The sequence below is a fragment of the Eleginops maclovinus genome, chromosome 10 (assembly GCF_036324505.1).
Source record: "Eleginops maclovinus isolate JMC-PN-2008 ecotype Puerto Natales chromosome 10, JC_Emac_rtc_rv5, whole genome shotgun sequence".
NCBI lineage: Eukaryota > Metazoa > Chordata > Actinopteri > Perciformes > Eleginopidae > Eleginops > Eleginops maclovinus.
Window position 1 is genome coordinate 8,347,202 of NC_086358.1, and position 18,137 is coordinate 8,365,338.

The 18,137-nt window shown below is 40.0% G+C and overlaps 1 protein-coding gene across 1 annotated transcript in view; it reads right to left on the reverse strand.

Annotated features, from left to right (window-relative positions):
* The window catches only part of plce1 (phospholipase C, epsilon 1), a 74,126-nt gene that overhangs the window by 38,927 nt on the left and 17,062 nt on the right, over positions 1–18,137 (reverse strand). Inside the window, 2 exon segments of the mRNA XM_063893116.1 lie at positions 1,100–1,242; positions 1,481–1,632. Of these exon segments, the coding sequence (XP_063749186.1) occupies positions 1,100–1,242; positions 1,481–1,632 (295 nt within the window).

The window sequence follows — 18,137 nt, forward strand, 5'->3', positions numbered from 1 at the left end:
GTGTGTGTGTGTGTGTGTGTGTGTGTGTGTGTGTCTGTCTGTCCAAGATTTTTTTTTTACTCCATTACCTTGTCTGATAAATCATTACGTTTTTTTCTCAACATGATTGATAATAATAAAGCACAGAGAAACACATGTGTGTGTGTGTGTGTGTGTGTGTGCGTGCGTGTGTGTGCGTGCAGTTGTGCGTTTGTGTATGCGTGCGTCTCCTTGATCTCGCCAGAGACAGCCTGTCCCCTGGATCAAAGCCAGTTGTAGTTAATGTCAGGATCGGCTTACATTTATGTCATACGTAACATGATTGTAGAGAAGGTGGACGGAGAGTTACCAGCTGAGCAACAGAGCCACAACCTCACTGGCTGGAAAATGAAGTCATGTGGAGAGTCAGAGAGGGAGAGAGAGAAAGGGTGAGATACTATTTACATGATGCGGATGTGTCTATTTAGATTGTCTCATTACATTTTCATAATTTACTTTTAATGTCTTTCGCAAAGCATTGAGCTGCTGCCATGTGGTTTGAGTACAAGCCGTATGTGCGTGTGCTTGTGACATAACAAAAACAATTAAAGACGTTTTAAAAATCCCTCCTGAGCTTTACAGAGGAGAACGTTTGAAGTGCATATCACCTCTTCAGATGTTAAGACATAGCCTGGTGTGTGCATCAGTGTTAAGTGGATGCTGTGATGTCAGGAGGCTTTCTCTTCCTCCTGGGCGTCTTACACCGCTGTGTGTGCATGTGTGTCTGAACCGGAGAATAAATTGGAGAGGGACAGAGAGGGAGAGAGAAAAGGAGAAAGTGAGAAAGGACAGCAAAGGAAATAAAGAGAAAAGCTAGAAAGAAAGGGCAACCACTGGGATCAACTACAGAGGTGATTGTACCGACCCAGGACCCGCAGTGGGTAAAGAGACGTGAGGGAAAACACCGGAGAGGAAGAGAGTAGAGGCGAGCCGTGGACCACAGGGAAACAGTGAGAATCTTCTCTAGTCAAACAGACACAAAGATGTCCCTGCTTGGGCAAAACACTACTATTGGAACACACATTGTCGATGTAAAACTGTTTTACATGCAAGAAATCTCCCACTGATGTCTGACACCCACCTTTCAGCACGGCGTGGCTGTTGGGGATCTGGGGTAAAGGGCAGGGCAGAGCGGAACGGTTCCCGAGAGATGCTGTGGCCTCCAGCAGGGCTCCGGACAGCAGGGAACACGCGGACGTCCTCTGCACACAAGCCCGGTAAAACCTAGAAGCAAATAAGAAGTGGAAACAAGGAAGAGTTTTTTTATTTTGTCTGTGATTCTTACAATTAGGGCAAGAGAGCCTTCTAATGGTCTTACATCTCCTGTGTAATCTTCACCGGCTTTCTGTTGCTTTAATGTCGCTTTTAACTTGTATTACATGTCCAAATGTTTAACTTTCAATACCTGTGTATGTGTGTTAAATTGAGCAAAACTATATTAGACGAAAAAATGGCTACAAACCTAGGTGGAAAAAAAGGATGACAGTAGCAGGGATCGAGGCAGGATGGCCAGCGAGACTCCCTGAGACACACACATCCAGGGCGAGACAGCAGGAGCTTTTTGGCGGGATGAATCAGGTTGAGCTCCTCTCTGTCCTGCACATAGTTGCTAACCTGTTGAGAAAGTCATTGAGAAATAGGTCATTTACCTACTTTAAATCAAATTATAACAGGATAAAGTGTTAAAGCCAATCCTGCTTTACCAGGCTTAAAGTACGCAAAACAACTGAGACGAAAGAGGGATTGGGTAAAAATCACCTCACTGTTATACAACATTTGAATCAGAGTTCATTCTCATCAGCTCCTCTGCTGTGCTCATTATCGGAAGCAATGTTCTCTCAAAGCGTGAAAAGGGAAAATGAATAGATAGAAATACCACTGAGATACTTAACGATAGGAAGAATGTTGGGCAAGGGATCTGGAGACAAAGTGTAGGTGTAAAGAGAAGCAGAATAATGGGGAGATGGAGAAAAAAGGAAGGTGGGAGGCAAGAGAGAAAAGAAGAGACATCAAGGAGGAGTTTTAACATTTTGACCTTAGAAAGCCTCTTCTTTCTCCAGTTCACACTCTTCTCGGAAAACAAAATAAAAACACTTATCGAAGATGATTTGTCCTTAACCTGACCTTCGGAGAAAAGCCATTACGACAACGTTTTGTGGTGATGTTAAGTGGCCCGCTAATGTCTCTGGATATTGCAGAATTGGACAAAATTGATTCCGGTGACAAAGCAGAGAGAGTGGGGGGGCATTACAAGGTTAAAGAGAGAATACGGCTCGAGTCCAACAAGCTTCATAATATTGCCAGGAAGGAAATATATTTAGGCTGTCACCCCCCTGGGATTATGATGTAAATACTCAGAACGAAGTACATGTGGATCTGTTCACTCCTTAAAATATGTCCTGTTTGTATTAAGTGCTGGCAGCAGCGTGTCACACGCACACACACACACACACACCTCAGTGGGATGGGTTTCCTGCATGGGGTGTAGACCTAGATGTTGTCAGATCTGGGCCATCCCGAGGGGAAAGGAAACATACCAGCCAGCACGTTTAGAGAGTGAGGGAGCCGTGTAAGGGAGAGAAAGGGTGAGACACTAACACACACACACACACACACACACACACACACACACACACACACACACACACACACACTCACTCCTCAGTCACCCTCAGCAACAAGGCAATTACGCGAGACATACTGTATTGACCTGCATTCCAGCAACAAGCTTATTACTAAAAAAGGCCAAACTTTTTACAACGTTATGAAATAAAAGAAACTGTGATTTAACACAAAAAGCGCCTTTCATTATTTCCCTTATCCAGAACATTCTCTGACTCACACTTCTGGTAAAAGACCTCATTTTTTTTTCTATCAGCATCGAGAGACTGTGCGTGTTCACTGAACAGACAGAAAGTCTACCGCATCGACAGAGTATTTATCCGCATTTAGTACAAAGTAAAGACGCCGACTCGGCCGGGGACGAGGATTGCTTTCATGCCTCTGTTATTTACTTTATTTAGATGGGCTGGTTATCAGTTAATTGGGCCTGTTTTTCTTCACGTTACTAATAAAAACAAGACTTTCCCAAAGGATTTACGGGAAAAGAAAGTTCTACGCTATTTTATATTGCTTGAATATTTCAGCAACAAGTAAGTATACAAGTATATTTTTACCAGTGTCTCTTCCAACAAGTTATGGCATGAAAACATTTTATCCAGGAAAAAATGAATGGCTGGTGTCTGATTTCAGGGTCAATTGAGCCAACACATACATTTTTTAAGACACACACACACACACACACACACACACACACACACACACACACACACACACACACACACACACACACACACACACACACACACACACACACACACACACACACACACACACACACACACACACACACACACACACACACACACACACACACACACACACACACACACACACACACACACACACACACACACACACACACACACACACTTCAATTGACTTTTGTGGCCTTTATTCACAATTTGTGAATGATTTATTGTGACGATTAATACGAGTAACTGAATGTTACCCCCTTGGACTTGTATAAATGTTGTCAACAACAGCATGAAAGCCTTAAAGAAATTAAAGAAAAATGAATCCTACACTCAGAAACTCTTTCAAACAAAGGAATCACCATGTTTATGTTTATTCAGTCACTTTGTATACCCAGTTTAGGTCAGGTTCTGCTCTTTACTAACATGAAAACATGAAAGGATATACTCTCTGACTGTAATTTCAAGTTCTACTTCAACACACAGATCGAGGGGCTACTGTATATGAGTTGACTAATGAAGCAAATACTTGATATAGCCTGACTTCAAAGGAGCCTGCAGGGAACGTGCTGCTGCTTCTGATGGACACAAAGCAGCTGTCTTCTTCACAGACACACACAAACAAACAAACTCATCTTCAGACCCTACGCAAACACATGGACATACAGAGAGGACGATATCAGTCGAATGTTTCGTAGCATACATACTGTACGCACACATTAACATAATAATCAAAAGTGTATTTCTTGTGTGGAGATGTTTCAGAAGGAGAAATGTGTCTACTAAGTTCTGACTCTCAGGTTTCACAGAAAAAATTACACCGATGTGATGAAAAAATGTACCCTTGTCATCAAAATTAAAGGCCTAAGTGAAAAGGAAGGTTAAGTTGTGATATAGTAACTACGTTATTAACTGGTTATAGCATACATTAAAAGAGAAATTATGTAATCATTTAACAGAATGGTAGATTTTTTTACATTGTTTTTATTTAAATCTTAGTAGTTAAAGAAATCGTTGTAGGCAGAGAGACAGAAGGGCATTAATAGCTCGGGCATTGAGGCAATAATTGCATTTCAGCTATAAGTCAAGGTAATCTAATACCAATACATACATTGTGTTCTCCTTCCTGGTAACTTACGGTATTACTGATCTTGCAATTTAGCAAGTAGGCAAACCTAAAGCTATATGAGAGAACTATTAGTAAAGCTTTTTATATCATGTTACACGGTGTGTGTACAGGAAATGCTAATGGCTTAAGCTATGAGGTAACTTATACATGCTAGAGGCAGCTGCACTGATGGAGATCCCCTTACTAAAAGTTACAGTAACTTCCAAAATGATTTATCCTCTGTCAAAATTCTCTAATTTACAGTCAAAGGTCAATTAGTATAATTACTATAATAATTGTCTTACGTTGCTGCATAGAAATTGAATATGTAATGACGGGCAAATTTGTTGTCCATATTGCAAATACAGTATAAGGTCAATGAAAAAGTCCTTTATTTTTTTCCGTCAGTCAGAATTTAATCCAAACTATTTGATCAGTTTTTTTTGGGTCATAGTGGAACAATTTGCAGCCTGATATTTTCGTCAGGAGGAGATTAAAAGCAGGATGAAAAATGTCTAAGTATTTCTAAAAAAAAAACTATTTTCCAGGCGGCCAAAACAAATCTGTTATTGCAGTTTGAAATGTATAAAAAAAATACCCATGAGCTTTGTATGTTGTAGACAGACTTTTTGTTCCAAGAGATGCTTAAACTTCAGTTATGACACACACTGCTATAATGTCTCCGATGCTGTGGAAAAGTTTTGAGGTTTGCAATTTCATTTATTTTGTGTGACACTAGTTATCTTTTTTCTTATTACAGAAGCTACAATCAAATATTAAACAACTCTGCCAAGGGTGAGGAGTTTGGCCCCATACCTACTACGAGATAATGTTGAAAAATGTTTAATACAAATAGTAAAAAAGTAATGGTTGGAAAGAAGAACATTTTTTAATTTCTACCTTTATATTTAACATACTGCTGTATAGCAAGACATTGGCCTCAACGATCTGATCCATAGTGGGCAGAGGATGTGTCCTATTTTGAGGCTTGTTGCCACCTGAAGTGTCCAGAGAGTTTGTCCTTCTCAAGGATAGTGATGAAACACGTGAGTACATACAGTACATATATTAAACGCAAATAAAACCATGACAAAGAAGCGCAACACTGACATACTTACAAACTATGACTTTCATATTTCTGGAAATCCGTCCATGTAACCTACAGTTATCACTGAGTTTGCCCCCGCTGGGTAATGTCTCTGCCTGGCAACAGTCATTCTGGGAAAAGGATTAGCATGTTTTTGCTGAGGGGCAACGCGCAGATCTACTGGACCTTGAGCAGGAATGCACACACATACGTACACATGCTAAAATCCAGACATACAAACACACTCTGACTCATGCCCGTGCCGTTATGTATATCATACCAGACACATAAGAGTATGAGCATGCAGGACACTGGAGAGGCCGAAGCTGCCTCCCTGAAATCCAACCCCCCCCACCCCGAAAACCTCTAACCTCTCAGCTTTGATGTCTCCGGCCCACCACACACACTAACATACTCCCTCACTGACACCATCTCTCCGTCACATACACACTCCTCCTCAATTACTCTAATATTGTCCAGCACTCTGAGGCAGAGATCCCCCGATGCAATGTAGCCCAGCTGTCTGTAAAATGCCTCAGTATTGCGTGTGCGTGTGTGTGCAGTTTATCTTCCCTCTGACAAGCACACAAGGAGACAAACCTTAATCCGGGTATGATATCATGAAATTAAACACTTAAAAAGACTTGCATGGGATTAAAAATTCACAGCTTTAGTAGCCTTCTACCCCCCACACACACTCTCCCACGAAGCCAACATACAAGGAATAGAAAGACTTCCTTTGGACTGAATTCTACTTTTAGAAGCATTGGGGCTCGGGGTCAGCTGAGGTCGGCTGGGGGTCAGTGTTAGAAGAACTCTGTTATTCTGGTCGGTGGACTCAGAGCTCAGGTCACAGGAAGAGACGTCAGCCTTAACCCTTATTTTACTGAGCTAGCAGCCCATTGACAGTGTATTTTGGTTATATAAGTATTAAAAGGTGTATTTATAACACGTTGGGGATTATTGTTATTATGCAAGAAGGGACATGAATCATGTGTTGTGTCTTAAAACCTAAATGTGTGGTACAAATGTACCTTATTTTAGGACCCAAGGAGCTTAAATCACCATAAAATAGGTAAAAATCATCATTTCTTCATTTTCTCATACCATAAAATGTATTTTCCACTTCCACGTTCTAAGATTAGCAGTAAAAGATGTCAGGTTGTATTTTTTAAAGTATGGCTACTTGGAGTTAAGGTATCTTCTATCAAAGTTAAAGCAATATCACAAATTCCTTTTAAAATAACCAATCAAAATCACCAATACTAGGCTGCCATTTACTTCCTGTTTTACTGAAATAGAAATAGATGAGAAACACACAAAATGTGGGAGAATAGATGGCAATATTACTAATATAAAATCTGCAGTCTCTCCACAGCTTCATTCTGGCAGTACCGTAAATCACATGAAGATTAAGATCTGAGAGCCACATAGTCCTTAAATATTTTACAACATTTGGACTGTGTTGGCTTTAAAGCAGTGAAAATCGAGCCCTTCTGATGGAACTGAACAAAATGTGCGCCCTGCCCACCCGACGCAGCAAGAGTGTATCAATCAAATGCACCTTGAAACTCAGCGAGCAGCCAGGTATGTTCAGGAACTCTGGCATCCCGCCCAACCTGGACAGAGCACAGCCATAAAGCCATAAAACAAGCGCACCCAAAACATGCCAAGCAGACATCCCCACATCTCAGGTTGAATATGGGAAAGTTCTGTGTGATAAGTGTGTGTTTTTGTTGTACACACCACACTCTTTATCCTGGAGACTCCTTATCCTGGTTTGCATAATGGAGAAATAGACAACCTCTCCGCTCCCTCCTGTTCTTCTCTGACCTTTTCTGCAGTTTCTGTCTCCACAAGGTAATGTTTGCTTTCCCGCAGACTGAGCCTGGACTATCTCACGGATGACCGAGTGCTCATTTGTGTGTACGAGCTCAGAAAAAAAGTCTGTAGTTTCATAGATACAGACTCTAAATGTACACTTTTTTTTGCTGTGTATACATTGACTATATGTATTTACTGTGTGCTACATATTTATGTGGTTTGGAACATATGAAGTTCCTTTCAATGTGTGTGTAGGTGGTCCATGAAGTCAGTGTTTACATCAGCGGAGCCTAATGTCTGAGGATCTGCTTTGAATGAGACAGAAGCAAGCATACTATGTGATCAAATACTAACAGACACACTGGAAATCCTGAAAGAAAATATAGTAAGAAGGTTAAAATGGTAAAAGGTTTTTGAATAAAAAAATCTAAATCAAGCAGATGCAATTGCTTTCACTCCAACAATTAAGTCTTAAGACATGTCTACGGGTTAAAATCATGCAATACGACACTGTAAATATAATATAGGCTACATGATGTACAGTAAGCGTGTGGGAGTTGGGAACCCCCTCAAATTTTAAAGAAAGGCGTTTCCAAGGGATTCCTAATAACTGAAAGATTGAATTTTACACTTCAGGTTTTGCCGTGACGTGAACAAAAATGGCTAGATTCAAACAAATATGATAAAGCACTTCAAATAAATAATAATTTAAGATATAAGAAGATATGGTTCAAGCTCACTAAATTAAAATGATTCAAAAAGGAATACATTAACCGTTTTATCAGTAACTTGGAGGACAAAAACAATACCTTAAAAATTGACCTCAAAAACTATGACTGGTAGAGATGGATAGGAAGATGAAGCTGGAGGAGGAAGGCAAGAGAAGGTTTGAGGAAGGTTTTGTAAAAAATAGGAAGACACAGAGCTGGAAAATAATAAAGAATAAGGCAAAAGGAGATGGAGGGAAAAAGGTGAAAATGAAATGATTAGGGCTGAGGATATGAAAGAGGACGAAGACAAAGAAGGTGAAAACAGAAAAACACAGGGGAGCTCAGCAGAGGAAATAGAGAGGGAGGCCAGGGGTGACTGGAATCATAATCCCCTGTTGAATTTCCCGAGGAGCCGTTTCGAAAAAGATCCAAGAGCCGGGCCTCCTCCTGAGGACTGCTTCACACCTTTAACAAGCCCAGGGCATGATGGTGTGTACCTCATTTGTGAGTGTCACAAATGGAGAGCAGAGGACAACAGGGGATGGGAAGAAAAACAGGATGTCATTCATCAGCTGCATATTTACAACATAATGCAGCATCAGCAGCATGGAGGTGAATCAAATGTATAGATCCACAGCCGGTGGATGCATGAGTTGCTCATTGAGCTCTTTAGAGCCAACAGAGGAACCTCAGCAGAGAGCGAGGAAACACTGAAAAACAGTCACATTTACAGGAAAGGACTCACTAATCTGATTTGCACAGAGCGACTACAGAGGAGAACTGGAATGACAATTTGTGCTTAGTCACACACCATTTCAGCAGATAATGTTACTGTGTACTCTGCGGGACACGTTAGAGGAGATTAAATTAGGATGTTAGGTATCACTGAGGTTATTTAGTACTGGTATGTCCCCCAGAAAGTATCACAGTATCTGTCTTTATTTATCTCTAATCTTAGTTTGTGGTTTTACTGTCTGACAATATAAATCCCATTTGGTTTGTTTTTTGAAGCTTTAATTGAAGTCAAACTTAAGGTGACACACACAAAACCTACCATTACAATCATCAACTTCATTATTGGTTGATGAAAAACTAGCCGTGTATTTTTTATATTTATGTATTTATTGGAACAATGACCATGCATACATTACATTCATCTCAGAAAAGAGAAGAAATGATTCATGCCAGATGTTAGCTAATAGCTCATTTCCATTTGCAGTCCTTAAAATCGGAGGATGAAACCCTCTTTATTAGTCACATACATATGCACACAGCAGAGCACACACAGTGAAATTGGTCCTCTGCATTTAACCCACCCTAGTACTAGGAGCAGTGGGCAGCTATTGTGCATGCGCACCCGGGGAGCAATGGGGAGGGGGGATTGGAGGTGTCCGGTGCCTTGCTCAAGGGCACCACAGCAGGGCCTAGGAGATGAACTGGGACCTCTCCAAGTAGCAATCCACTTTCCATATTTCAAGTCTGTTTGAGGACTTGAACCGGCGACCCTACAATTCCCAGTCCAAGCCCCTACTGACTGAGCCACTGCTGGACAACACACACTGTCATAATCTCTATCACACAAACATTTATTGGTACCACTTTACAATAAGACCACCCTTATAAAGGATTCATATAGTCACTAAGAACCATTTATAAACCAGTTCTAACTTAGTTTTCATACATCAACACAGGCTCACTATTTGGCAAGAAGACGAAGCCTTATGTTGGCTACCTAGTTTTCTTCGTCTTCTTCATCAGCCAGCATCCTCGGTATCTGTTGTTCACTGAGTTGATTCTCTCCCCCCCCCCCCCCCCCGTCCATCTTGACGTTTCTTGGCATTTCTCCGTTGCCCTGTTTATCTCTTGTCTTATAAAAGCTTATTAATAATTTATAAAGTGTTCACAACCTAATTAATACATTAATTATAAACTGTTCCCTTTAAACCCTTTAGTCTTATTGTAAAGTGGTACCCAATTACTAACAAGATTTAAGTACAAGTCAATAAAAAAGTACAGTTAAAATATAATATTACAATAGAGTTATAATTGAAAAACTCATTAGAGTGTAATTAATGTTGGCATGACTGGTTGCCTGATATCCATGTTTTTGCACCATAAGAGAAATGTGCAGTCATAAAAAGAAGAGAATGCAACACATTGAGTTAATGAATTATAATAAGTGAACCGTTATCCGATTGTAAGGCCATTGATTCACACCTTTAGTAATAATGTCTAACCATAATAACCAAATAATTAGGACTGTAGAATAAAGGGTAACGTACATCAATGTATAGAGTCTCGCGTTTTTGCAGCTATTGCATATAAAAGCAGCCCGAAAAACACAATGGAGAAAACATACATGACGTAATGTAGGCAACTTGTCTTGGAAATCTCAGCGATGTATCACACATGATTTTAGCTCTAAGAAGGAAAGGTGAGTTCCAAGGAGCGAAGGAACTGAATGGAAAAGCCAGGGAGTAGAAATATGACAAGAGGAGTGAAGGAGAGAGTCTGGGAGAGAGGGAAAAAAAATGAGGGTCATCTTGAGGGCCAAAACAACCTGGAACCCATTACCCAGAGCGCCCAGTGGGACCCCTCGCACCGCCACTCCCCCACTCACAGTTCTCATGATGTCACACTGCACTCTCTCCTACATAACGGCATACAGTCGTGATCAGACTGCCGGAGATAAGCATGACGGATGATTTTTCAGGTCCTAAAAAGCAAACCTGGCTATGCAGACAAACACTTTTAAATCTTTTAGAATAAAGATTTGAAGGTAGCTGGTGAATGAATGCTTTTCCCTTATTCTACAATGCAACACATGACACCTCATGCTGCTTCTGTACTACTTTGCCTCAATTATGGTATGTAAATACTACTAGTCTTAAAGTTTACCACACACAATTGCTTAAATGACTGCTGTGTTAAAACAAGACCCCGGTTCAGGGGGTAAAAGGCCTTTCTGCAAACTTGAACTGTTTTTTTTCTTTCATACACATTTTCTCATGTTCTTACATCGCAGATACGTTTAAAAGCCGTTTTTCGAGCTGACTTTGTCACACATTCTGCTTAATGAACTTAAATCCTGTTTCCGTAACTCTGATCAGACGAAACATGTATTTCCCTTCAGCCACAAAACATTACGAGTGAAAAGATTTTTCTCAGACAAAGCTCAGCAAGAAGTCGTAGTAAACAGATTACTTACTTTAGCACTGAAACAGGCGGATATTTTGAAGAGAAAGGAAGAGAAACACCAAGCTCCAATCCCTCTTAGTCAGTGTACACTTATAAAAGTGAGAAAGCAGGCTTGAGCAAAAGAGAGTAAGAGAGGGAGGAAGAGGGGGAGAGAGAGAGAGAGAGAAAGAGAGAGAGAGAGAGAGATCTCTACATCAGTAGAGGAAGCCAAAGAGGAGAGATAGAGGAACAGGGTTACTAAAGCTTGAGGCAAAGTAGATTTTTCAGACTTTTTCATTGCCAATTTGTCATTAAACCCAATTTAAGGCGTAATTTGTTCTCTATCCAGGTCTGAATGACGTCATTTGATGTCACCAGATAACATCAAACAATTCATAAAATTCTTCTTCTGATGTTTTAACTTTTTTTCAGAGCTTTAAAAATATTGTTTATAACCATTTTCAAGCAAATTCAGGCCCTCATTTAAGATAAATCCAACGCCTTTAAAGATCCGCGGGACACAGGGGGGAAAAGGAAAGAGAATGAAGATAGCTACAGCTAAGGTAAAGAACTCAAAGCCTCAGCGATGCCTAACGCAGAGGGTACCCCCATATTAGGTTATGAGGGAACTGGCCCGGTACATCCCAGCAGGAACATGGGAGATTTTAATCAGTGAGCACACTCAGAGATGGAGGAGCCTCAAGATCTCAATCGATCCTGCTTGGCATGGCTAACTCGTAAACATCGTCTGAGAGGAGGAGGCCTCTGTGTTTTGATGAGAAGCTATTGCAGACCCTGGAAGACAAACACTTGAAGCCTCTTTTTTAAAATCAGGTCAAAGTAATTAAGAGGTCATTTTGCTTATAAATAGATATTATTCAAACACAGTGAGACAAAATGTGGTTTCTGGATTAATTGAGGATATGGAGCACCCAGTGACCTTATTAAACTTTTCGAAAGCCTTCTAGAAAGTATTTTGACGAGGAAATATTAATATAAATGTCAAGACAATCTGAACAATGTACTGTAGAGAAAAAGCAATCACTAATTAAAGTATCATCTCCTACGTGTATATGTAACATTTAAATGCAAAATAACTGAAGCTATTTCCAGTAAATCCAACTTTTTAGTGACTGGGTTTGGTTCATTTAAAAAGGATGACTGTGAAAACACCCTTCGTATTGCTTAATTTTTCCCAGTTGCACATTAGTGAAGACGAAACACAACTGACTCACTCTGTTGGATTTGGTTGAAAGCTCAGGAAAAAAAACAAGATAAAATATAAAATGTAAAGTTTCATGCTCAACTGTGGATGAGATGTGCTCAAATTGCTCTGGATTAGATCACAACAGGAACCTATATCAACATATCCATTACTGTGACAACCGAGAGAGGAAAAACATCCTATGGCTGGAAGCTACAGACAAAGTGGACCTTGGGTGGTTTTCGTCTAAACTTTGTCACAACTTAACACTATCATATGACATTTATTGCATTGAAAACCATGTGTATGTATTCCTTCTTTGTATATCTGATATTACTATATAGCTGCAATGCTTCCTTGTAAGTTAATTGCAGTGTAAAAAAAACTAAACAATTGTTGAGTAACTGTGATTGTTGTCCATTATTTTGTTATCCGTAATAACGGGTAAAACTAGCCACGTTCCAGTTTGGCTTTTCATAGGGACAGGTGACGCTGGGGGCTGTTAAACCAATATAGACCGAGGTGCAGCCACTTGATCCTTGTTACTAGCTTTGCTCTGGTGAGAGTTTCCATGCCAACGTCCAATTAAAGAGCAGTGTTGCAGCTTCTTTCTGTTTAAGCTAGATCACTAAAAGATACCTCAAGCACTTAATCGCAGCAAACTCAATGCTATCTGTTTGTAAGTCAACACACTGTTTGTTGAGATATGGGACACAAGTCTCTATTCAAACTATTTAGAAGTATTCACCATCCAGTAGTTATCAAGAAGACATTTTCACCGGACACTTGTTTTTGTTGAAATCAAAGGCCTAAGTAGTTCTGTAATCTGTAATAGTGGTCATACCTAACACATAAAGACACACATATAATCACCGCAGTCAGAGGTCTAAATGAATACAGTCTTTTGATTCCGCCTAATCAAGAGGAAAAATTAATCTGTTTCATGCCCAGTTGACATCAAAGTGTTGTTCAGAACAAAGCCCCCAGCTGGCCGGCCCTCAGTCATTGCTTTGCATTTCTTTGATCAATACTCGGCTAATGAGACTGGCCCCCCGCGCCGGTAATGAGAGGTCAGATTCATGTATTATACTACACTTATTACATCAATTGCCTTCAGAATGAACACAACCCCTCCATCAATTTGAATTAAGACAAAGATGCAGAACGATTTGCTTTGTTGTGTCATTGTAGACATGTTGAGCTGCTGAATATGGACACATTGGAGATGTTTCACAGCAGAGCTTCAACTCAATATTTGCAAGGATCATGAAAACAGTCCGTTTATATCCAAGTGTGCTGCCCTCTAGTGGACAGGCATATAAGCACTAATGGTCAAAAGTAGTAGTGGAGACACTGAATATGCCAAGTAAAATAAAGGCAAATTAAGTTATCACCTATATTATTTATCTTTGATGATATAATGTAGATCACAGCATTTTATCCCCAAAAGAACATATATGTTCACTTCCAAAACAAGAGCGGAAAAAGGCTATGATAATAGCTAGAGCCTCAGGTAATGATTATTTGAATCCTCATTCATAGAGCTGGAATGATAAATCCACTTAGTTATTTTTTCATCAAAAAAAGCTATTTATAGAAACTATCAAGCGACTTTGAGTCAGAGAATAGCGCTAAATAAATAAAACGTATTATTTTGATATTGACAATACGTTTTGTATCAAAAGTGCCAAACGTGAGGTTTTCTTTGTCTCATCTGCTGATGAATGGATTTTATTTGAGATTTAAAATGTAAGTCAGTCAAAACAAGCCACTTTTAAGATGTTATCTTCAGCGTAAATGAAGTTTTTCACACTTGACAGCTTAAGTTAGCTGGTTTTGATCGACACTATCCAAAATATGTTTAATTCATAACAAAATAAAGTGTGGAAATGCTAACCTTTTTTTTCCACAACTGAACCACTTGTTAAAATAAGTTGCTGAGAAAGCTAAAGAATCAGAATGATGACTGGTCAGACATACAGTGTAATAGGACTGTAGTCATTCATGAAAGTTATCACACACACACACACACACACACACACACACACACACACACACACACACACACACACACACACACACACACACACACACACACACACACACACACACACACACACACACACACACACACACACACACACACACACCCCTTATGTAAGTACAATGTGTTTGCCAAGCATTAGTGATTTCTCAGCAGTCCGGTATTCACATACCAACAATATTTAGCAATCGAAGTTCATCTGCAGCCTGAAATATTCTGTTCTCCACTAGATGGCAGCACATGATCACGTATGCCACTGCCTACCTATTTAAATGAGCTCTACAGGAGAACATGTTGTTTGGGTGATTTTCAAAGACCACATTCAGGTCATGGATGTTGAGAGAAAGACTTGAAACCGTTTATTCTAAACTACTCAAAATAGAAATGCTGCTCCACAAAAACAGGATATTTGAATTGACTTATTATTTGTATCCTGTAAGGTTAAGTATTTAATTCTGATCACTCAACTCAAAACATAAGGGAAGGGAGGTGACTATTTTTAACTCAATTAAGTTATTATTTGAGTGCATTTTTGGTCCATCTCCATCCAAATGTCCTTTTTCTCAGTCGCACCAACAGCGTTTATCTGTGTTATCTATCAAACTAAAATGTGATTTCATCACTGGAGGAGTGCACACACCGTCTGACACATGTAGCATCTATGTAGTCAGGGTGCTGTGAGCCGATATGCTCTGTCACATGAGGGTGATGAAACTGGGAGAGGTAAAAAAAAAAAAAGTTAGTCAACATGACAGGTAGTTCAGATACGTGTGCTTGTTTACATTTATCATATCTTAGGAAGGGGCAGAACAATAAGATGTTCTTCTCCCTGCTCCTTTCCACCAAGTGTACATGTTTCGTTTTGTAAAGTGTACATGTTTTTTAAAATAACTGTCATGTGTGGAAAAAACAAAGAAATACTTAAATGTGCGTGTGCAAAGTGCATTGACCTCAAAGGGTCAGAATTCTCCACTGTTTGTGTTTTGCGCGTCCTGACCCAAAGTTTAATAACCTCGCCTCTGGATCTCTGTAGGGAAAAGTTCCCAGTTTGTGGAACTGCGCAATTTTCCCCACAATATCAGATGCAAGAGGCCCGAGTTCTCACACACACACACACACACACACACACACACACACACACACACACACACACAGACACACACACACACACACACACACACAATGGAGCAGAAACACCCACTTGCAGTTTTGACACCCTTTTGTCACCCCACAAAAACAGACGGATGGAATGTGTTTCAATAGGAACAAGAAAAGCTGCAGCCACGTAAGCTCCTGTGCAGCGGACTGAAGAAAACAAATAAACAGCGAGGGAGCTGGGAAATAAACACCGTGTTTAGAGAGCAGAGAGGACACTTTATTGTCACCGGGAAAAACAAGTACTCATTGAAAAGGCATGCTAGATATTTACTGTCCTACCCATTTTCTGTTTAGGCACACATCTGACGAAACAGCGTGTTACAACATACACATACACACACGCTAATCTCAGGCAGGCTAAGCCGCAACACCCAGCTGAGTGAGAAAGTGGCATGCTCGGCAAATTCCTTTGTAGTGGCACAACACACAGAGAGGGAACATTAGAGTGACGGACGAGGTTAAATGAGTGTGACATATGGAGGGGAAGCATGTGTGTGTGTGTGTGTGTGTGTGTGTGTGTGTGTGTGTGTGTGTGTGTGTGTGTGTGTGTGTGTGTGTGTGTGTGTGTGTGTGCATGTGTGTGTGTGTGTGTGTGTGTGTGTGTGTGTGTGTGTGTGTATATGATTATAGATCAGAACTTCAACTGCACATCTTTATGCTTTAATTCCCCTTTTTGAATCTTTTTGATTAGTTAATGATTTCTTTAAAACCAAATGATTGAACGAGTTAGATATCATATTTGGTTTTTAGCAGGATGTCTAGCTGAAGGACTTCTGAAAGGCTCTTCGATAATACAAAAAAACTAACATAAAAGCTATATGCAATGGTGGTCAAATTCTGGGTCAATACTGATATAAAAACATAAATTCAGCCACGCTTAAAGGTTTCTGTTGTGGTTCTTCATCCCCCTTCTGCACCAGGGAGGACATCATTTTAGAATAAATGTAATTTTACCTGGCATTTTGTTGTAGTACAACAATTAAACGTTGCAATTTGATTTACAGTGTGGCAGTACTATAAACACTGAAACATGCCTAGCTGATTACATGAACACAAAGCGATTGCGGGCGTCCTGAACTACCCTGGCAAGCTTCATTGTTGCTCAACTCCAATTCACCTTGCGAAAATGTACAAGCCATACTCAGCCAATTTTCACGGCCCAGCTACATCCAGATGATTTTTATTGTATCTTTTGAATCCCAAACTGAGTGCACTACAGTGTACACACAGCTGGTTAAAAGCCTCCTAAATGAGAGTGGTGTGAAAACACTCATTACAGTGTGTGTGGGGTCTCGTATAATCCCATAATTCAAAGGGAGCTGTGTTCCCAGGCTTACAGCGACCTCCAGCTGATTAAAGCCATTTGTTGATTTCCAATAACTCTGTGATTGTGAATGCAATTTCATTCACTTCAACCCTTCAAGTGGCCCTAACTTAATCAGTGGAGCATGGTTCAACACGGTGTGTGTCTCACATTGTGGGCCAATGCCGCTCAGATCCTTTTGAAAAGAGATGGAACAAAAGCAACATTTGTTTGTGGCATGCAGTATATGTTTTTATTATGTGCAGTATACACGCAATGAAACTGCTGACGTCGAAGAAATGACCCACTATATTTACTGAAGCAATAAACTGGAAAGCCAATCAATAAAACGGCATCTCATGATAACATAGAGAGAATGAACGCCTTAAAACCGGATATTTGCCGGACATTTTATCTGAAAACGCTACATTTGAAACGACCAGTAATTGGTAACCTAGATGCGAATGTGTTTGCAAGAGTTATTACCTGAGCTCATAAACCACCAGTCTTAAACCATACTGGCCCATTTTACAGGCCTGGATATTTAACCAGCGTAGGACTGGAGGGAAAATAGCATTTAGGACTGCAAACAAGAAATGGTTTAACAACTATTTGCATTTGTCACAGGCTGCATCTAATTGTTTGGGAAGGCCAAGTTAATATTGGCTGAACAGAAATAACCTAACCCCAAAACCAGACACCATCGATGAGCCCTGCTGTACATGTCCTACAGGGTTAAGCTGCAACCATTATGATCAAATCTAAGTTTTTAAGGTCTCAGTCAGTTCATTAATATTCAGTATTCCCAAATGAATCAACTGAAGCGACTGATAGAAGAGGCATTCTGAGATATAATAGCATAAACACACAACATGTTTTTATAGAAAGACTCCAAAAAACTATTCCTGCTATTCAAAACAAATATAAATAGACATATTCCATGTGTTTATATCACCAATAGCAAGAGCTGACTGTGTGTGTGTGTGTGTGTCCTCTCTATTCCTTTATCAATTCACCCAGACAGGAAATTACATATAAAGTCAGGATTGTTGTTTTTGTGAATCAAACCTAACAGACATTATTTTTGGCAACCTGTTCTTTTAAATGGAGCCCTACCTAATGCAAAAAAACTGGCAAAAAAACATAGAAGTCACCGGAATAAAGAGTAAACAGCATATATAGAGTATAGA